The sequence below is a fragment of the Desarmillaria tabescens genome (assembly GCF_030435595.1).
Source record: "Desarmillaria tabescens strain CCBAS 213 chromosome Unknown EV420scaffold_15, whole genome shotgun sequence".
NCBI classification, from domain to species: Eukaryota; Fungi; Basidiomycota; class Agaricomycetes; order Agaricales; family Physalacriaceae; genus Desarmillaria; species Desarmillaria tabescens.
In genome coordinates this window covers 715,161-735,498 of record NW_026848314.1, presented here as the reverse complement: position 1 = coordinate 735,498, position 20,338 = coordinate 715,161, and the positions used below count along the sequence as shown (strand labels likewise).

Genomic DNA, 20,338 nt, shown 5'->3' with positions numbered 1-20,338 from the left:
AACATCAATGCCAGTTCAAATGTTGCAGTTTTATATGCTGCGATGTGTCCGCCAAGCGCCTATGGTTATTCAGAGGATCATTTTCATCTCTGGCAAGCGCAAACTATTGGTGAAGTACGCGGCGCCATATCGTGACACGTCTCAAGGCAAAATTCAAGTCGGGACGTTCAAGTTGATATTGTAAGCGATCTTGGACACAAGAAAAGGCGACAACCTTTACAAAACGTCGTCGAGGAAAAGCTGCGGAACTGGTAGGGAACTGTGTGGATGCGACACACTCAAAGTGCGGTGGTGTTAAGCCTGAAAAAAGAAATGGGCGAAAATTAAAAATCTCTATATCATCAAAAGGATACCGCAGATGAAGTTCTGCTAAGTAGTCTTTCCAGAAGCTTAATCGTTTCCAAGAGACTTGTGTTGGAGTACGCTGTTCAGCTCAGATAAGCGGGACTCCGGGATTAGCAGGGAACCCTCGCAAACGCGCGAGGGGCTCGATTACAAGGTATCCTACTTTATATACTAATGCTAAATTTAGAAAATATACTACGGAAAGGAGGGGTGGCCATCGGAAGCGCGGCACATTTGGTATTTCAACAACTTGAACAGAAGTTGGAACTGAATGGCGACAATGCCCGTTGGAAGTCTCAATATGGACATGAACGCCAAGACCCTGAAACTGGCACTGCCACTATCGGCTGATGCCGGGACCTTCCTAACCGGCAGCCGGAAACACCCCCTTTCATTTTTCTTTCATCGTGGCCGATTTTCCTGTACCCAACGAACTGGAAATATCTCTTCGACAGTGAAATTTCTGAGCATAAGGAAATCCGTTCTGTGGCATGGTTGGGGGCCGTGACAGTCTGCGACCAACACAGCCCTGAACACTTCTGGAGCTTGTTCAGACCTGGCAACATGGTTTACTATTCCCGCTGTTCATGTGGGCTTGGCTATTGGTATTCTGTACGACATTCCAATGCCCATTCGGACCTCGAGTCCCTGGAACTGCTCCGTTTTGAGAAAGTAGTAGGAATCTTTCTCTTGACTGAGCGCGGCCACGGCCTCGATGCTTTCAATATCGAAACTACGGCTACACGATTGTCCGACGGAAGCTACATTCTCAACACTCCGCGTGAAGAGGCTACCAAGTAAGATCGACTTTTCCCTGAAATTGTCCCTACTGATTACACTGAATAGATTTATGCCCGCATCTACGCCCGCCTTTGGTAACCAAATGTTGCGTTGGTCATGGCAAGGCTCATGGATAAAGGCAAATATTTCGGATGTAGAGACTTCATAGTACCTATCTGGTAAGGTTCAGGTTTCTCTCAATGCATACGACAGTCTCATTCGCCCATTTAACCAACGACAAAAAAATAAATGTACACCACTGTGACGTCCATGCGTCTTCATTGTCGTAGTAGAACCGGCCACCTTGATTTCTTCATTACATCGTTTGACCAGGTCCACCTCTCTGCAACGCCACTAGTGGCTGCCAATCCTCACAACATCATTGCTCCCGAACGACCACTAGAAGCATGACGGAACGAGAACGTGAGAACACGATTAGGCTCGTTGCTGATCATGTCCCCTTTGATTTACGCTGTGGAGATGTCGGCTTATATTGTCGGCCGTTATTACATGTATCGGTGCATCACAGATCGCAGGAGGTCTTCTATGATCCCGATAATCTCATTTATGACCCAGCAATGGCCTATCACTCGCTCTCGGATATGGGTTGGATCGCATCGGTCATACAAGAATCGCGAGACTCTGCATTGGATGGTCGCCTTCGACGCGATATGGATGTCATCATAAAGGCTACTGTTGTCCGTCACTTCCAGCAATGCATAACCGAGATCTCGGAGCGCTGAGGCGCACAAGGTGTGTAGTCGTCAAAAATATTGCGAAACCAACTTTCCAACATATTCGTAGGAACGTTCGAACATAATTACATGGCAAGAATGGAAGTAATATAATATTGGCTAGATTTGACCATAACCGCGCTAACATGATAATGTCTTTCAGAACGACGGGAAAGGTCAGACATGTAAATTGTGTTCATGCTCAAGTTATTGATTCCAAGAGCAGGTGCTGCCGTTGCCGAGGGCGAGGTCCTTACGTGCATTGGGCTGTTCTCCGAGCTTCTTTTGAAGCGCTAATATATCGCCTTGCCAGACGCCGATGAATCACTGCAGGCCCAGCATGCTCACGGTCTAATGGAAGAGAATAGCCAGCTCCCTGATGAGGTAGGTAACCATCACAGCGAAGAATTTGACTCGCTCATTCTTTCCCGATCTCAACCAGTCATCGAAGCTCTGGGCCATGCCTTTGCTTATTCCGCAGCGAAGAAGGCCAAACTAACTCCCTTAGCCTATCCTGGACGTATATGAATGCACTGTGATTCGCCAGGATCCAGCCTGGTACTTCAAAGCCGGAGTCTCGCGAGTGCAACAACGCATGTACCAAGATCATGCTGTCTCTTCGATGCTGCCGCATTTGACGGTGTACAAATTTCTGGACTGAACATGGTGGAGTTTGCGACTGCGCCCATCGTGCCAAACAACTCTTGGCAGACATACGTGTCTGAATTACCGATATCAAAGTCAACTAACGTTGAGATAATCGAATCTGTCAGTGTGCGTTCAGGGTGGGTACCTGTGCGGCTGAAGATCACGGTTGATCGACTTTTGGCGAAGGTATCAACTTCAGTGGCGTATCAAGATTTCTATTTCGGTACATGGCATATTGTGTTCCTGGTTCTGTTTCATCTAACGAGATGATCCCTCGAACTCTTGCCCAGTCGTACGTCTCTTTGACCCTCCCCGTGGAATTTATCTGAAGATACTTAAAAGACAAGAAGCATAGTTGGATACACAGATTTCTACCTGTGTCTTGAGCTACGTGAACCAACAAAACCATCAGGCACTGAAAGATCAGGACGATTTACGATGTGACGGAAGATTCCCGGACACAAGACGCTGCTTTCGATGCCCCTGTAGGACGGCCGGATATAAGAAGCGCTCGGTGTTGCTTCTTACAGTTTATTTCCGGGGTGGTTTCAATATCAGCGCGCCAGTATCTTTTCCTGTAACTTGGTCCGAAAGTTTCTTCTGAAGTGCGGTACGGGATGTTCATAATTAATTCGATGGATCGATATGTTGATCACTGACAGGCATGGCTGAAACTGCCGTTAGATCGGTTTCTGTTACCTGATACTGACCCGCCTTGGGTATTTTTGCGCCTTGTTTCAAGTCTCTCACGATAACTTCCGGAAATATATGTAGGACTTCTTTTCCTCCAGGACCGGTAAAACGATCCCCCCAGGTACAACATGCTGCCCATCCCCGCAGATTATCCCATAGAAAGACTGTAAGTTATTGTCATGGATTCGAGAAATGGCATCTACTGAATCATCTTACTTCAGGTCAGGACCTGGAGTTGGTTTTTTTATTGCCTGTAGGCCATTTGATTCCTGACACGGGAATTCAGATCATCGCCTATCTCTTACATTGGGGTCTGTTCGGGACTCTTTCTGTGCAGTTTTGCGCGTCGCCCATTCTCCAATAATATTGTTTCTAATCCATTCTCGTTAGATCTTTATTATCTGGCATTTCCGAATGACAGCAAGTTCACAAAGTCTCTCGTCTATGGAATCTACATTGTCGAGTTTGTCCAGACAATACTCGTTACCCATGATGCCTTTGCCGTGTTCGGTTATGGCTTTGGGGATATCGTAGCCCTCACTGACATGCATTTGATTGGCTCACGGTCCCCATCATGAGCGGCGCTGGTGCGTGCAGCATTTTCTACTCATTTTCCGTCACTTATCAGAGTATAGCTGCTTGCGTCTGCCAGGTTTTCTATGCGTACCGAATCTTTATATTGTCGAAGTCTCAAATTGTCCCGATATTCGTCACCTGTGTTTGTTGTTGTGCCCCTTCTCCGTGGACAGTCTAGCTCATTCATTGACAGGTATCCCTAACAAGTTCTGTGGGAGCTTTAATCACAGGCGTCTACTCTTTCCAAGCTGGTAGCATCATTAACCTCAGTAGCATGAAGGTATCCATCGCCATCGGGGTACATATCTAACTAGACATCCTGTTTCATTGCGCTGACCCGTACATAGATTTGGTGTGGTGCCTCTGCCCTGTGTGATATCGTCATCGCTATCTGTATGACTTACTACGTGAGCTCATTTTTCTCTTTCAGTTATCTTCGTTGATGCTAATGCTACTATGTAGCTTATGCGCAGTAATACCAATTTCCGTCGCACTCGAGTTCTGGTCACAAAACTAATTCGTCTCATCATTGAAACGGGAACTGTGACAGGTATTTGATCCATACCATCCATCGTTATCGGAAGATTAACACCGCCTGCTTTCAGCTGTTGTCGCTCTACTCAATCTTATCCTCTTTTTTGCGTTCCCCCATCAGACATTCTATACGACGCCAGCCCTCATTATGCCCAAGCTTATGCTAACACTGTTTACGTGGTGCTCAATTCGCGAATCCAAATTTTAGGTGGACGGGATACCTATACGCCTCCAGTTGATATGAATATCACGAGTTCTAGCTTAGGGGATACGAGTTCCCAATCAACAGAAGGCATAAGGCGAACAGAAAGACGGGCGCCAGTAGTCGCGATAGCCAAAGAGGTATTCAGCGATGGTTATGAAATGGGTCGGATGAATGTCAGTCATCGTACTACATGCGCTTGATTAGAACTGACTTTCCCATAAGGACAAACCACAGGACTACAGCATGAGCCTCTCCGCCTAACTTTTAGAGTACATTCTTTGATCTCGCACTGCGTTCGGGAACCCGCCCCAATTTATTACTGTCTTGTTTAGTGCACACCAACGCTAGTTCAAACATCGTGTTCGCTCTGCTCATATGGTTATCCAAAGGCTCGATTTCGTCTCTAACAAGCGTGAGGATTAATCCATCTCCAAGCAGATTACAGTGTTAAGGCGGCCAAGTCTTTCGACCACTCACCTGTTTGATCCGGTCATTAGTGACTTCGGATTCTCCATCATCAGCGACGGTTTGACGAGTGCTTGCGTGCCAGATTTGAACGCAGTAAGTCAACGGTTTTCAAGAGAGAGAAATCCTACGCACCACAACACCCGGGACAAGATAAAGATGTGACCGTGCGACCATGTTCATCTTCGCCAGCTTCGTACAACTGGGAGAAAGTTGTCGGATGCGATGTGGGGGAATAAAGGCGTGTGTATGCATAGCTAGACCTTTTCACCTGTAAAGGTTATCCCCACACAAGAAACCACATTATCTTTCAGCGGCAGCTCGGCGCTCAGCGCTTGGGTGTAAAGGAAGGAAAGTTGCAATTTGATTTGCCGGTCACCTAGCCGGGAATAATTTGAAATGGACCGCCTAGTACCACCGTACCACCATGACCATGCCAGCGCTCATTCTTCCTTTCCAACTTCCGCCAACTTGTCAACGTACTTTGAGAAAGAATGCTCGACACTCTGCACAACATTTGTACGCTTTCTAAGCAAGCCTGGTTCTCCGGAAAGCCTCGATGGACCCCAGCCCAGATGCCAGACTTGGGGGGAAAGGTCGTTATCGTTACCGGTAGCTCGTCAAGGATAGGAAAAGAGATAGTCAGGGTACGCTCTTCTTCGTTTTCTGCGCGTGCTACAGCTAAATGATCCCAGGAATTGTTGCCTTACAACGCTAAAGCGTATCTGGCTGCGAGAAATCCAGAGAAGACAGGAAATTTTATCGAGGAACTGACGAAGGCTACGGGGAAGACTGCGATTTTCTTGAGCTTGAATCTGTGAGACCTGAGATCTGTCAAGGTTGTTGTGGAGGAGTTCTCTCGTGCGTATCACCTTGTATGCCGCCGCTGAGCATTTCTCATCTCTTCCAGGAGAGAGAAGGATTTACGACCGATGTGCTGGCGGCTATCTAATCATCATTGGCGTGTCCCAGAGGCGTGATGCTAGCCTCCCGCGAAATGCTCACTGTCCAAGGCTACGATTATCATTTTGGCGTTAATGTCGTCACTTCTACGTCACGAAGCTGCTGCTACCGGCGTTACTAGCGACGGAAGGCAAGGCCCGCGTGGTGACGACCTCGTCTTTGGTTATCTATCTGCCTTTGGGTAGCAAGATCTCGTTGGACACGCTCAAGGATGGACCAGCGAGGAAAGCAAATCCCCGACGCATCTGTACGGTCAAAGAAAAGCGGTACTGTCAATTATCTGTATTTATATGTGGGCATTAACTAACTGACAGGCCGACGCGATGTTCACGTTGGAACTGGCAAGGAGGTACAGGGACAAAAGGATAGTATCTACCAGCCTCAATCTCGGTAATCTAAAGACGGATCTCGACCGGCATGCGAACTGGATGGACACCGTTATCTGGTGAGTATTGCCCCTTTGTTTCTTGTGCCTTTTGCTTATGCGAGCTCCTTCCGCAGTTGTTCTTGTTCCTGTGACCCGCAACGTGGGGTGCGTGGACGTCTCTATAGGCTGGCACGAGTCCAGAAAACGAATGATAGTCATTCATTACAATATTTCTTGGGCCGACGTATGCAAGGAAGCATTTTACGAACAACTACTGATTCTCGCCGACCGAGAGACATGCCGGAAGCGGAGAGCAATGAAATATTGGCTACTGCAGACTGTTGTCAGGGATCCATTCAGGTGGGTAGCGCGTCATTTTCTTTGGTAGTAGATTCACACGGATTCCATAGAGCAACGACACATACCGACGTCATCCTTCGCGCTCGCACCCTGGGTAATGTCATCCACAATGTATCGATAATGAACGCAGTCGGCACCTGTTACCTCCAATTGTACAACTTTTGCCAGACAACCTCCCTAGTTTTCTTCACAGATCCGTGGAATCCCGACAGTTTGTACGATACAACCAAGGAAAATGCAGATCTCGATCTGTCGACGCTGGTGTTGTTAGATATAAAGGCCAAGAAGCAAAGTGAGGCGAACCTGGCTCGGTGAGGGACTTTCTTCCTCACACACACACACATTAATATTTGTTTCAGCTGTCAGAATATCTACGAACGACCTCGATACATGTCGATACGACAGGCTGTCTCTCAACTTATAGAGTCCGAGTCTCTAAGACGGACTGGGACGCTATCTCCTGATACAACAACACTTGTCATCGCGCTTTCTTGCGTTGTCGGTGGAAGCGATAATAAGAGCATTATTTCCTGTACCTTGACCGGCCTCGTGAACCTTGCAGAAGATGCATTCGGAGATCCTCTTCATAACCTCGTCATCGTCGACAAACAACTCTCACCTTCTCGAGGTCGAGTATGCGCAAGATTTTGCTGTTTGATCTCGAGAGATTGAGAAGTGCGGCCAGGCAGGTCTACGGATGTGCATTGGATTAGGTTCGGTGGAGCCAAGAGTCATGATACTTCGGTGCTTTCAACGTACGTTGTCGAAGCAAGACGCTCACATATTTGCCCTTGACATAGTTTTTTTACAGCATTTACAACTGTATGGGCCAATACAAAATTTATATCGTCTGAAGTTTCGATGTCCCTCAAAATGATAGGATCTATCGCTGTGGTAGTACATTGGCCATACAGGTCCACATTGTTTTCGTCCACGAGATTTTAATATTCCCATACTACGAAGGCTCTGTAGCATCGAATGACAAGGTATATCACCGGTATCGAAGGCAATGACTATTGAAGTGATAAAATCTGTCACGGTGAGCTTAGGGAGCTCGGTGAGAGTAAGATCCGAATCGACTGAAGATTGGTTGATCCCTCATAGGCAGTCAAGTTATTATGGGCCGAATAGGCCCCCTGTTGTCGTCCCTATCGGCGGATCTAGGCTTCTATTTCAGTACTTGGCATCATATTTCCCATGGTTGCATTTCCGTCGATGCGATGAGCCCTCGAGCTCTATCCCAGTTGTACGTCTCCTTGACTTTCCCCATGAAGTGCGATTGTCTGAGGCATACTTGGAAGACATGACGCAGAGATGGACACAGATATTGCCATCCGCATTCGGGAGCTACGGGACTTCTTTGAAATCAACACAACTATCAGACGCCGTGGATGATCAGGAAGATTTACGATGTGACAGGAGAATCCAGCAGTCCTGACAATCAGCTATGTTTGGTCAGGCCAAAGCGGCGGAGCTGGTCGATAATATATGACGTCTTGACCCAGGCTTTGACCAAAGCAAAAAATGTCGGGATCCCCTTCAAGGGTAGAGCCGACGTATTTTGCTGTGGTCAAAAGGCTCTGTCGAAATTTCATCTATACTCCAATCGGTTCCATCGCATTTTGACCGGCGCGAGTCACCTGCCAGGAGTGAGAAAGGCTCCATGTACCTGCTTAGAGCTCATTCTGGGGGCGGTTTGAATAAAGATCAACTTGATATCAACTCGCCTGACAGTAATTCTTCTGCTTTCACCTCATGCGGAGAATTCCTCCGAACCGTGGTGTGGGATTATCATAAAAGTTAGTTTGATGGAATCAATGCGCTGATCACGGATGAACATGGTTGGTACCGTCGTTTAACTCAATTGCCGTGCTGGAATGCTGACCTGCGTTAAGGCGGTTGTCTTCTTTTTCTCAGATGATTGTCACTTAGTATATATGTGCAGGTTCTTTCCTATCAGGACCGGTAAGACAACCCCAGACACAACATGATGTTGCCCGTCCCCCCAGGCTATCCCATAGAAAAACTGTAAGTTATCGTTGTGGAATCGAGAAGTGGCATGTACTGAATCATCTTATCTCAGGACTGGACCTATGGTTGGTTTTTTTTTGTGTTTAGCCATTCAATCCTCGCATGACAATTCAGATCGTTGCCTCCCTCTTGCACTGGGGACTCTTTGGGACTCTTTCTGTGCAGCTTTGTGCGTCACTCATTTTTCAATATTATAGTTTCTAATGCAGTCTCATTAGATTTGTACTATCTGGCATTTCCAAATGACAGAAATTTCACGAAATACCTCGTCTATGGCATCTACATTGTCGAGATCGTTCAGACGATGTTCGTCACCCACGACGCCTTTGCAGTGTTCGGTTACGGCTTCGGGGATCTCATAGCCCTCACTGACATGCATTTTAATTGGTTCGCTGTCCCTATCATGAGCGGTGTTGGTACGTGCAGTATCTTTTACTTGTTTTCTATTACTTACCAAGGTACAGTTGCTTGTGTCGGCCAGGTCTTCTATGCGTATCGAATCTTCATATTGTCAAAGTCTCAAATTGTTCCTATATTTGTCACCTGTGTTCGTCGCAGTGCTTTTTCTCTGTGGCAGTCTGACTCATCTGTCTACAGCTATCCTTGACCAGCTCTGTAGCATCCATAATCACAGGCGTCTACTCTTTCGAAGCGGGTAACATTATTGAACTCAATAAGAGGAAAGTTAATATCGCGGTCGGGGTAAATAACTGGCTAGGTGTTCCATGTCCATCGTACTGATCTGTGCTCAGATTTGGTGTGGTGCCTCTGCCCTGTGTGATATTGTCATCGCTATCTGTATGACGTACTACGTGAGCTCGTTCTCTCTTCTAGTTATCTTCGTTGATGTTAATACTGTTTCGTAGCTCATGCGTAGCAGTACCAATTTCCGTCGCACACAAATCCTGCTCACAAAGCTAATTCGTCTCACTATTGAGACGGGATCCGTGACAGGTACTTAATCTACCATCTGCCGTCGTCATGAAATTAATACCGCGTACATTCAGCTGCTGTCGCTCTGGTCACTGTGACCCTCTTTTTTGCGTTCCCTCATCAGACCTTCTACACCACACCTGCCTTGCTCATACCCAAGTTGTATGCTAACACCGTCTTCATGGTGCTGAATTCGCGAATGCGGATTGTGGGCGGACGGGATACTTATACGTCTGCAACTGACATGAGCATCCCGACAACTATATTACGAGATACCAGTTCCCAGTCAACACAAGACACACGGCAGACGGAAGCACGGGCGTCAGTTGTCGTGATGTCTAAGGAGGTATCCAACGATGATTGTGAAATGGGGTGAATGTCAGTCATTGTGATTCATGCGCTTCATTCAGGCTGATTCCCTCTAAGACAAACCACAGGACCAAAGCACCGGCTACACCACGTAACAATCAGAGTACATCCTTTGAGTAAAAACTATGCTGGAACCCGCCTTAGTTTATTTATCTTGTCTGTTGTAATGAACGTCAATACCATATGAACCTACGTGGCTGATGTCCGTCCTGCTCGATTTGAGCTTATCGTCCCCCATCTTCACATGCAAATTCCGCCGATATCCAATGAATTGTCTGGCGGTAAATATAGGTGAGCTCAGGCCCGAGACCCAACTCAACCAGGAATGAGCAATAATATTCCGCAGAAGAACCAACACAACGGCAAGAGAAAGGAAGATATAGAGGCCAAGACAAAATTAGCCAAATGAAAAGGATGCAGCACACCAAAAAGCCAGCATAGCGCATCCACAATGCAGCGATGCAAGGCCCATCCTGGAACTAAGAGCAAATGCGATGTACAATATTGCTTAAGGCTGGTCTGCGAGATTTCAGTGAGCGTACACCATCACAGTCCACTAATTGAATGTTCAAGACTCAAACGTACCGAAAGGAACAAGGGCCAGTGTATCTTCGGAATGCGGTCAGATTGTACAAAGAATACATCAAAGAACTTGCAGTACTTACATTTGCCATCAAGCCGCAAAAGAGGGGAAACAACAGTGATTGAGGAACGGTGAGCACCAAGTAAACTCGTGACTGTCTCTCTCACGGCTTGACATCTCAAGGGAGAAAGAACCTTACTTTCTGCTTGCAAACTGGTTGGTCAGAAAGATGGTCACCAGTCTACCCACGGTTGATGTGCCTAACATCCGATGATCACGTCCTTAGCCAGGAGAGCCCATTTCTCCGGGTCTCCAGGTATCCCATCTTTATGCATCCATTTGAGTGGGTAGCATATTTTTGTCCTCGTGGTGTAGCAAATTCATACCGTATATCATGGTGAAACGACGCATACCAACGTCTTCCTTCGTGCTCGCACCCTGATTATCCCCATGGTGGTGGGCTGTCGCGGCACTGTTTTTAATAAGGACGACAACCTTGTAGTAACTGGACTGTTGAATCTGTACGACAGAATGTGCGTATTCTTGAAACTATGGAAGTAACTCCGTCATGATATTCTGCACGAGTTGGCAAATGAGCATACAACGCGTGTGAAAGCAATGGAGCCCTCACATGTTCTCAGTGGTAGCAGCGTGCTCATCGAGCCACGACGAAATGACAGATAGCGCCATTCCGAAGACATCGGTACAGCATCCGTCTGTACATCGAGTGTTACGTCGACACCTCCGCTTCTCATCTGCTCGCCAAGTTGTTCGCACTCTCTTTGGTAGGCCTCGGCATCGCCAATGGAAGTGAAATTTTGGGGATAACCAGTATAAGATTCCTTTGGATCCCTATCTAGAACAAGATGGGGTTAGATGTTGGATAAGGGACCGGAAATTAAACACATTTACTAGAGGTGAGATACGGTGACCAAAGCAGGCTAGTGAGATGGTATCTAAGGAACCGTAAATTCGCAATCACCGCTGTTGAAAGGAGGTCTACATGTCTTCATGGGGTCGCTGGGTCGGATAACTCTCTTGTACTGGAATTTGCACTCGTAACTAGCAAAGAGGTGTTAGCCCGTGAGAATAGACGTTGGGACGTAACGTACCCATATCCATCCAAGGCTAGAAAACAATTAGAGCGCATTTCCAGAAAAGTACAAGAATTACGTACCGAAAAAACCATCAAGGCACCCGGCATGGGTAGGACATTCTCTTCGTAGAGATATCTGGCTAGTAAGAGAACAAGATATCCTTCAAATCTGATCAGACAAGAAGTAGTAAGTCAGAGGAGTTGATCCTACCTCCGGCACGAATACGACAATTTTCGATGGGTCAACTTTGCAAACTTTGCAAACTTTGACTAGGTGAAAATAGGCAGAGATTGCGCCTAGCAATTGTGCACCGTGACAGGATTCATGCACTAGGCGATAATCAACGGCTGATAGGTTGTACTGTCGGAATTTGTCCACGGAGACAAGATGGGAACAACACAAAGAGGACGTGCTTGATGGAATTAAGTATCGTAATCTCAACACATACGGCAAGTTCACGTACCGGGGCCAGTCTCCAAAATACTCTGACCCGTTGCCTATCATATATCCCCCCGCCATGTATCCACAAGCCGACATGCATCGAAGGGCTCCTTTTCGGCTGAACACACCTGGGAACCTGCATTTTGCCGACTTTCTCATCCTTATCCGCGCCCTTGACATCGCCTACAGGTTCAAGACAAACGAAGGAAGTTGCTTTCAGCTCCGCTTCGTTCACTTAGCGTGTCTTGTCTGTTGACTGGAAGGAATGTTACAACAGGCATCATCCAGCGAACCATCCGATGTTTTTTGAGAGACCAGGATGCTCTGGATCGCGATTTGGGCAGAACGTAGCGAACCGCCCACAGAGAATGGGAGAGAGACAGCTTAAAAGATGATGATGAGTCCTTTGACTGGGTAGATGTTGATGGATGTTGTGTAGGTAGATGTAGGTGGCTGCACTTATGGCATCGTCTTAAGGTACGTGACCCTTCACCATCCATCAGGTCAACCGCAGAATTAAAATCGTAGAAAAGTCAATTCTGAAATCAGTAGCGGAGCTCGCACCAGGCTGAGATCAGGCATCGAGGGTGGTTGGCAGCCAAGAGAGAGCAATTCTCGATATGGACATGAACGCCAGACCCCGGAACTGAAGCACTGCCACTATCGGCAGCTACCGGCAAACTTCCTGACTGGGTTCTCGCCGGCAAGATCCCCATTCATCTTTCTTTCACATCATCATGGCCGATTTTTCTCAGTCCCCAGCGAATGGAAAATATCTCTCCGACGATGAGATTGCCGAAATCGCGCGAAAGCTACGAATTGCTGATCCCAACGAGGACAACTGCGCCTTCAAAGTTCAACACCGTGACTCACATGGAGGCCATTCTTCATTTCCAACTTCCACCAACTTGTCAGCGTACTTTGAAGATGCTCGACACTCTACACTACTTTTGCACCTTTTCCAAGTAAGCCTGATTCTCCGGAAAGCCTCGGTGGACTCCACCCTAGATGTCAGACTTGGAGGGAAAGGTCGTTATAGTTACCGGTGGCTCGTCAGGGATAGGGAAGGAGATGGTCAGGGTGTGTCACTCTTCAGTTTTCCACGTGTGCTAAAGCTAAATGGTCCTAGGAATTGCTCCTTCACAACGCTAAAGTGTATCTGACTGCGAGGAATCCTGAGAAGACGAGAAATGTTATCGAAGAACTGACGAAGGCTACGGGGAAGACTGCGATTTTCTTGAACTTGAATCTGAGACCTGAAGTCTGTCAAAGTCGTTGCGGAGGAGTTCCTCTCGTGCGTATCGCGTCGTATGCTGCCGCTGAGCATTTCTCATCTCTTCCAGGAAAGAGAAGGGTTTACGATCGATGCGCTGGTGGCCGTCTAATCATCATTGGCACGTCCCAGAGGCACGCGATGCCAGGTCCCAGCGATATGCTCACTGTCCAAGGCTACGACTATTATTTTGGTGTTAATGTCCTCGGTCACTTTTACTTCACAAAGCTACCGCTACCGGCATTACTAGCGACGGAAGACAAGGCCCGCGTGGTGAAGACCTCGTCTTCGGCCATCTATCTGCCTTTGGGCAGCAAGATATTGTTCGACACGCTCAAGGATGGACAAACGAAGAAAAGCAAATCCCCGATGCATCTGTACGGTCAATTCTCTATGTTTGTATATGGACACTAACTAATTGACAGGTCGACGTGATGTTCGTGTTAGAATTGGCAAGGGGGTATGGGGACAAAGGGATAGTATCTATCAGCCTTCATCCCGGTAACCTAAAGACGGATCTCGACCAGCATGCGAACTGGTCGAACACCGTTATTTGGTGAGCCACTTCTCCTTTGTTTCTTGTGCCTTTTGCTCATGCGAGCTCCTTCCGCAGTTGTTCTTGTTCCTGTGGCCCACAACGTGGAGAGCGTAGACGTCTCTATGGGCTAGCACGAGTCCAGAAAACGAATGGTAGTCACTCATTACAATATTTCTTCAACATATGCAAGGAAGCATTTTACGGACAACTACTGATTCTTGCCGACCGAGAGACATGCCGGAAGCGGGGAGCAATGAAATATTGGCTAATGCAGACTGTTGTCAGGGATCCATTCAGGTGGATAGCGCGTCATTTTCTTTGGTAGTAGATTCACACGGATTCCATAGAGCAACGACACATAAAGACGTCATCCTTCGCGCACGCACCCTGGATACTGTCATCCACAATGCATCAATAATGAACGCAGTCGGCACCTGTGGCCGGTACGCTATCTCCTGATAAAACACTTGCCATCGCACTTTCTTGCGTTGGCGGCGGAAGCGATAATAAGAGCATTGTCTCCTGTACCTTGACCGACCTCGTGGACCATGCAGAAGACGTTTTCGAAGATCCTCTGCATAGCCTCGTCATCGTTGGCGAACGACTTCACCGTCTCGAAGTCGAGTATGCGCAAGACTTTTCCGCTGATCTTGAGAGATGGAGCAGTCGGCTAAGCAAGTCCTACGGATGTGCATTGGATTAGGTTGGGTGGAGCCAAGAGTCACGTTGCCTCGCTGTGTATATTTTAGTGTACGTTGTTGAAGCTATATGCTCACATATCTGCCTTTTACATGATATTTCTTTTAGCTTTGTCGTCTGAAGCCCCAATGTTCCACTTCAAAATGATGGGGTCTATCGCTGTGGTAACATTTTGACCATACAGGCCCATGCTATTTTCGCCCCCGAGGTTCAACATTCGCATGCTGCGAAGGCTCTGTAGCATCGAATGGCATGACATATCACCGTTGTCGAAGTCAATGACTGTTGACGTGATACAATCTGTCGCAGCGAGTCTAGGGAGCCCGGTGAGAGTAAGATCTAGTCGGCTGATGATCGAATGATCTCCAGGGATGGGTAAGATATTATCATTATGGCCCTTATAGACCCCATTTTGTCGTCCCTGTCGACAGATCTGGATATATAAGTATTTCGGTACATGGCATATCGTTTTCTCCTCCTATGCGATAAGCCCTCAAGCTGTGGCCCAGTTGTACGTCTCCTTGACTCTCCCCGAGTACGATCGTCTGAAAGGCATGAAGCAGAGATGGATACACAGATTGCCATCCGCATTCCGAGTTACGGGACTTCTTTGAAATCAACAAAACCGTCAGACGCCATGGATGATCAGGAAGATTTACAACGTGACGGGAGAATCCAGTACTCCTGGTGAGCAGCTATGTTTGGTCAGGCAAAAAGCGGCGAAAAGGAGTGGATAATATATGACACCTTGACCCAGGCTTTGACCAAATCAAAATACGTCGGGATTCCCTCCAAGGGTAAAGCCGACTTATTTTGCTGTGGTCAAAAGACTGTCGAAATTTCATCTATGTTCCCATCGTTTCTATCGCACTTTGACCGGCACGAATCAGTCACCTGCCAGGAGTAAGAAGTGCTCCATATTCCTGCTTACAGTTTATTCCGGAGGTAGTTTCAACTTCAACTTGATATCAATACGCCCGTAAATCTTCTGCTTTCACCTCATACGAAGAGTTCTTCTGAACCATGGCACAAGATTATCATAAAAGTTAATTTGATGGATCAATGCGCTGACCATGGATGAACGTGGTTGATACCGTCGTTTAGCTCAGTTGCCGTAGTGCAATGCTAACTAGCCTTAGGCATTCGGGTCCTTCTTTCTCTCGCCTGGCTGTTTAGTATATATGTACGGGCTGTTTCCCTTCAGGGCTGGTAAAACAACCCCAGACGCAACATGATGTTGCCCGTCCCCCCAGGCTATCCCATAGAAAAATTGTAAGTTATCGTTGTGGAATCGAGAAGTGGCATGTACTGAATCATCTTATCGCAGGACTGGTCCTATGGTTGGTTTTTTTGTGTTTCAGCCATTCAATTGCTCACATGACAATTCAGATCGTCGCCGCCCTCTTGCATTGGGGACTCTTTGGGACTCTTTCTGTGCAGCTTTGCGCGTCACTCATTTTCCGATAATATTGTTTCTAATCCATTCTCACTAGATCTGTACTATCTGGCATTTCCAAATGACAGAAATTTCACGAAATATCTCGTCTATGGCATCTACATTGTCGAGTTTGTTCAGACGATGTTCGTCACCCACGACGCCTTTGCAGAGTTCGGTTACGGCTTTGGGGATATCGTAGCCCTCACTGACGTGCATTTTAATTGGTTCGCTGTCCCTATCATGAGCGGTGTTGGTACGTCCAGTACCTTCTACTCGTTCTCTATTACTTACCAAGGTACAGTTGCTTGTGTCGGCCAGGTTTTCTATGCGTACCGAATCTTCATATTGTCAAAGTCTCAAATTGTCCCTATATTTGTCATCTGTGTTCGTCGCGGTGCTCTTTCCCTGTGACAGTGTGGCTCATCTGTCTACAGCTATCCTTGACCAGCTCTGTGGCAGCTATAATCACAGGCGCCTACTCTTTCGAAGCAGGTAACATTATTGAACTTAATAAGAGGAAGTTTGACATTGCGGCCGGGGTAAGTAACTGGCTAGCCGTCCCATATTCATCATGCTGATCCATGCGTAGATTTGGTGCAGTGCATCTGCCCTATGTGATATCGTCATCGCTATCTGTATGGCGTACTACGTGACCTCTTTCTCTCTTCTAGTTATCTTCGTTGATGTTGATACTGTTTCGTAGCTCATGCGTAGCAGTACCGATTTCCGTCGCACACAAATCTTGCTCACAAAGCTAATTCGTCTCACTATTGAGACGGGATCCGTGACAGGTACTTAATCTACCATGTGCCGTCGCCACAAAATTAATACCGTGTACATTCAGCTGCTGTCGCTCTGGTCGCCGTGACCCTCTTTTTTGTGTTCCCTCATCAGACGTTCTACACCACACCCGCCCTGCTCATACCCAAGCTGTATGCTAACACCGTCTTCATGGTGCTGAATTTGCGAATGAGGATTATGGGTGGACGGGATACTTATACGTCTTCAACTGATATGAGCATCCCGACAACTATCTTACGGGATACCAGTTCCCAGTCAACACAAGACACACCGCAGACGGAAGGACAGGCATCAGTTGTCGCGATATCTAAGGAGGTATCCAGCAATGGTTGTGAAATGGGTTAAATGTATGTCAGTCATCGTGATTCATGCGCTTTATTCAAGCTGATTCCCCCCAAGGGCAAACCACAGGATCAAAGCATCGGCCACACGTAACAATCAGAGTACATCGTTTGAGTAAAAACCATGCTGGAATCTGCTTTAGTTTATTTATCTTGTCTGTTGTAATGAACATCAATACCATATGAACCTACGTGACTGAGGTCTGTCCTGCTCGACTTAGTATGCGGATATTTGGAGGATTGATATCTGGTCGACTTGAGCTTATCGTCCCCCATCTTCACATACAAATTCTACCGATATTAAATGAATCTTCTGGCGGTAAACATAGATGACCTCAGGGACCCAACTCAACCAGGAATGAGCAATAATATTCCGCGGAAGAACCGATAGAACGGCAAGAGAACGGAAGATATAGAGGCCAAGACAAAATTAGCCAGATGGCGCACCAAACAGCTAGCACAAAGCGCATCTACAACGCAGGTATGCAGGGCCCATACTGGAAGGAAGAGCAAATACGATGTACAATATTTCTTATGGCAGGTCTGCAAGTTTGCAATGAGCGTAGACTATCACAGTAGACTCAAACGTACCCAAATGAACAAGGACCAGTGTATCTTCGGAATGCGGTCAGATTGTATAAAAAATTCATCAAAGAACTTGCAATTCTTTCATCTGCCATCAAGTCGTAGAAAGAGGGGGGAACAATAGTGATTGAGGAACGGTGAGCACCAAATAAACTCATAACCGTCTCTCTCACGACTTGACATCTCAAGTCAGAAAGAACCTTACCTTCTGCTTGCAACGACTGGTTGGTCAGAAAGATGGTCACCAGTCTACCCACGGTTGATGTGCCTAACATCCGATGATCACGTCCTTAGCCAGGAGAGCCCATTTCTCCGGGTCTCCAGGTATCCCATCTTTGTGCATCCATTTGAGTGGGTAGCATATTTTTGTCCTCGTGGTGTAGCAAATTCAGACTGTATAGCATGGTGAAACGACGCATACCAACGTCTTCCTTCGTGCTCGCACCCTAATTATCCACATGGTGGTGGGCCGTCGCGGCACTGTTTTTAATAAGGACGACGACAGTTGTAGTAACCGGACTGTTGAATTTGTACGACAGAATGTACGTATTCTTGAAACTATGGAAGTAACTCCGTCATGATATTCTGCACGAGTTGACATATGAGCATACAACGTGTGTGAAGGCAATGGAACCCTCACATGTTCTCAGCGGTAGCAGCGTGCTCATCGAGCCACGCTTTCTCCAAAACCTGAGTTCGAGCCACCTCAGACGATAGTGCCATTCCGAAGAAATCGTTACAGCATCCTTCTGTACACCGAAATGAAAAATTTGGGATAGCCAGTATAAGATTCTTTTGAAGCCCTATCTAGAACAAGATGAGTTTAGATGTTGGATAAGGCGCCGCAAATAAAACGCATTTACTAGAGGTGAGATACGATGACCAAAGCAGGCTAGTTGGATGGTGTCCAAGGAATCGTAAATTCGCAATCGCTGCCGTTGAAAGGAGGTCTATGTCTTCATTGGGTCGGATAACAGTCTTGTGTTCGACTTCGCGCTCGTAATCGGTGACTAGAAGAAGGTTTAGTCCATGAGCGTTGAAATTGGGATGCAACATACCCATATCCAGCCAAGGCTAGATAAAAATTAGAGCGCGTTGCGAGAAAAATGCAGGAACCTGCGCACCGAAAAAAACCATCAGGGCAGCCGGCATGGGTAGGACTTTCTCTTCGTAGGTATATCTGGCTAGTAAGATAACAAGATGACCTTGAAAACTGATTAGACGCGAAATAGTAAGCCAGAAAAGTCTATCCCACCTCCGGCACATGCACCGAATACGATAATTTTCGATGGGTCAATATTGCAAACATTGACCAGGTAGGAATAGGCAGATATCGCATCCAGCAATTGTGCAGGGTGACAGGATCCATGCACTAGGCGGTAATCGACCGCTGATTGGTTGTACTGTCGGAATTCGTCCACGGAAACAAAATGGGAACAACGCAGAGGACGTGCTTGACTTGACTGTGTTCTTGGGTATTCTTTGTGATGCCTAGATGCAATTTAGTATCATATTCTAGACACATGCGGCAAGTTCACGTACCACATTCTCCAAATACTCTGATCCATCGCCCGTTATATATCCTCCACCGTGTATCCACAAGCCGACCAGGCCACTAACATGTCCTCCATGCTTCAAGGGGCTCCCTTTCGACCAAACGTATCCGGGAATCTTAATCTTTCCGACTTTCTCATCCTTAGCTACGCCCTTGATCAAACTGTTGTCGGCAGGTTCAATCCAAACGAAGGAAGTCGTTTTCAGCTCCGCTTCGTTCACTTGGCGCGTCTTGTCCATCGATTGGGCAGGAATATCGCAAAGAGGAATGATAGGCATCATTCAGTGAACCATCCAAGCACCGATACGTTCTTTGAGGGACCAGCGCGATTTTGGTAAGACGTAGCGAGTAGCCCAGGATGGCAGGAGAATGGCCAGAGAGACTTGAAAGGGATGAATAGTCCTTTGACTGGATGTCTGAATGTTGATGGATATTGTGAAGGCAAGGCAAAGAAAGAAAGAGGTACATTGGGGCAGACATTGGGGTAGGGCGGGTGAGCACGACAGCGATGAGTGCGACTGGCAGCCAAGAGAAGGGAAGTCTCAATATGGACATGAACGCCAGGACCCCGAAACTGGGGCGGTGTAAGCTTGGTGTAGGTCGTTGTGAGATGTGTAACAAACCGTCCTTAAATGCAGATAGTACAATGAAGAGCGGAGGCTCACGGAGATTGCCGAAGTTGATCCTTGCCACCACCATGTTCTAAATCATCGGCCTTGGGTTCTGCGATAAAAAAGAGGTCATGCCCTCACCAACTAGTTCTATTCAAACGAGGAAACTATTCCGATTTCATATGTCTTCTCTCAGACCTTGTCGCTGTTCGTGAGACCAATATCTCGGCCATTATTATTGAAACAATACGACATAGCCAAGTAGGTCAATAGAAGGCGCCTTCGCCTTACCTCTCTTCGCATGAATCTAACCCCTGCCCTCCTCGAAGACTTTACACAGTGGCTTTTGAGTGACCAGTCACGTTTCGATATT

The 20,338-nt window shown here is 47.0% G+C and overlaps 11 protein-coding genes across 11 annotated transcripts; 9 read left to right on the top strand and 2 right to left on the bottom strand.

Annotated features, from left to right (window-relative positions):
* Nucleotides 1–909: 909 nt before the first annotated feature.
* EV420DRAFT_1479333 (uncharacterized protein) lies at nt 910–1,294 on the top strand (the record flags this gene model as incomplete). The annotated part of the gene is made up of 2 exons (XM_060469561.1): nt 910–1,142; nt 1,192–1,294. 2 exons carry the CDS (start codon nt 910–912, stop codon nt 1,292–1,294), a joined length of 336 nt encoding a protein of 111 aa, XP_060331575.1.
* Nucleotides 1,295–1,417: 123 nt separating this feature from the next.
* EV420DRAFT_1539728 (uncharacterized protein) lies at nt 1,418–2,322 on the top strand. The gene is made up of 4 exons (XM_060473054.1): nt 1,418–1,878; nt 1,930–1,960; nt 2,023–2,035; nt 2,086–2,322. The coding sequence occupies exon 1, from the start codon at nt 1,533–1,535 to the stop codon at nt 1,866–1,868; it is 336 nt and encodes a 111-aa protein (XP_060331574.1). The 5' UTR covers nt 1,418–1,532; the 3' UTR covers nt 1,869–1,878; nt 1,930–1,960; nt 2,023–2,035; nt 2,086–2,322.
* Nucleotides 2,323–3,774: 1,452 nt separating this feature from the next.
* Nucleotides 3,775–4,776, top strand: EV420DRAFT_1642314 (uncharacterized protein; the record flags this gene model as incomplete). The annotated part of the gene is made up of 7 exons (XM_060477342.1): nt 3,775–3,787; nt 3,836–3,918; nt 3,970–4,074; nt 4,124–4,183; nt 4,239–4,326; nt 4,432–4,688; nt 4,738–4,776. The coding sequence occupies 7 exons, from the start codon at nt 3,775–3,777 to the stop codon at nt 4,774–4,776; spliced, it is 645 nt and encodes a 214-aa protein (XP_060331573.1).
* A 545-nt stretch (nt 4,777–5,321) lies between these two features.
* EV420DRAFT_1539702 (uncharacterized protein) lies at nt 5,322–5,834 on the top strand. Its single transcript, XM_060473053.1, has 2 exons — nt 5,322–5,627; nt 5,676–5,834. Exons 1-2 carry the CDS (start codon nt 5,475–5,477, stop codon nt 5,799–5,801), a joined length of 279 nt encoding a protein of 92 aa, XP_060331572.1. The 5' UTR covers nt 5,322–5,474; the 3' UTR covers nt 5,802–5,834.
* Nucleotides 5,835–6,360: 526 nt separating this feature from the next.
* EV420DRAFT_1642313 (tetrapyrrole methylase) lies at nt 6,361–7,383 on the top strand (the record flags this gene model as incomplete). The annotated part of the gene is made up of 5 exons (XM_060477341.1): nt 6,361–6,388; nt 6,445–6,670; nt 6,721–6,981; nt 7,030–7,303; nt 7,360–7,383. 5 exons carry the CDS (start codon nt 6,361–6,363, stop codon nt 7,381–7,383), a joined length of 813 nt encoding a protein of 270 aa, XP_060331571.1.
* Nucleotides 7,384–8,157: 774 nt separating this feature from the next.
* Nucleotides 8,158–10,262, top strand: EV420DRAFT_316775 (uncharacterized protein). The gene is made up of 11 exons (XM_060481687.1): nt 8,158–8,511; nt 8,566–8,698; nt 8,754–8,766; nt 8,816–8,870; nt 8,920–9,117; nt 9,166–9,248; nt 9,299–9,403; nt 9,454–9,513; nt 9,568–9,655; nt 9,709–10,012; nt 10,072–10,262. Exons 2-10 carry the CDS (start codon nt 8,658–8,660, stop codon nt 10,008–10,010), a joined length of 945 nt encoding a protein of 314 aa, XP_060331570.1. The 5' UTR covers nt 8,158–8,511; nt 8,566–8,657; the 3' UTR covers nt 10,011–10,012; nt 10,072–10,262.
* A 584-nt stretch (nt 10,263–10,846) lies between these two features.
* Nucleotides 10,847–12,220, bottom strand: EV420DRAFT_1479330 (uncharacterized protein; the record flags this gene model as incomplete). Its single annotated transcript, XM_060469560.1, has 6 exons — nt 10,847–10,911; nt 11,000–11,105; nt 11,189–11,442; nt 11,699–11,714; nt 11,764–11,851; nt 12,147–12,220. 6 exons carry the CDS (start codon nt 12,218–12,220, stop codon nt 10,847–10,849), a joined length of 603 nt encoding a protein of 200 aa, XP_060331569.1.
* Nucleotides 12,221–13,132: 912 nt separating this feature from the next.
* EV420DRAFT_1269523 (uncharacterized protein) lies at nt 13,133–13,957 on the top strand (the record flags this gene model as incomplete). The annotated part of the gene is made up of 3 exons (XM_060467510.1): nt 13,133–13,204; nt 13,254–13,796; nt 13,823–13,957. The coding sequence occupies 3 exons, from the start codon at nt 13,133–13,135 to the stop codon at nt 13,955–13,957; spliced, it is 750 nt and encodes a 249-aa protein (XP_060331568.1).
* Nucleotides 13,958–14,095: 138 nt separating this feature from the next.
* EV420DRAFT_316329 (uncharacterized protein) lies at nt 14,096–14,778 on the top strand (the record flags this gene model as incomplete). The annotated part of the gene is made up of 3 exons (XM_060481686.1): nt 14,096–14,232; nt 14,283–14,685; nt 14,743–14,778. Coding segments are annotated over 2 exons (249 nt in total), but the record flags the coding sequence as incomplete, so codon positions are not given.
* A 767-nt stretch (nt 14,779–15,545) lies between these two features.
* EV420DRAFT_316303 (uncharacterized protein) lies at nt 15,546–17,346 on the top strand. The gene is made up of 10 exons (XM_060481685.1): nt 15,546–15,906; nt 15,962–15,974; nt 16,024–16,078; nt 16,128–16,325; nt 16,374–16,456; nt 16,507–16,611; nt 16,662–16,721; nt 16,776–16,863; nt 16,917–17,224; nt 17,273–17,346. The coding sequence occupies exons 1-9, from the start codon at nt 15,866–15,868 to the stop codon at nt 17,216–17,218; spliced, it is 945 nt and encodes a 314-aa protein (XP_060331566.1). The 5' UTR covers nt 15,546–15,865; the 3' UTR covers nt 17,219–17,224; nt 17,273–17,346.
* A 1,089-nt stretch (nt 17,347–18,435) lies between these two features.
* EV420DRAFT_1642308 (Alpha/Beta hydrolase protein) lies at nt 18,436–19,632 on the bottom strand (the record flags this gene model as incomplete). The annotated part of the gene is made up of 7 exons (XM_060477340.1): nt 18,436–18,602; nt 18,663–18,809; nt 18,858–18,873; nt 18,934–19,004; nt 19,055–19,202; nt 19,264–19,290; nt 19,342–19,632. The coding sequence occupies 7 exons, from the start codon at nt 19,630–19,632 to the stop codon at nt 18,436–18,438; spliced, it is 867 nt and encodes a 288-aa protein (XP_060331565.1).
* Nucleotides 19,633–20,338: the final 706 nt, after the last annotated feature.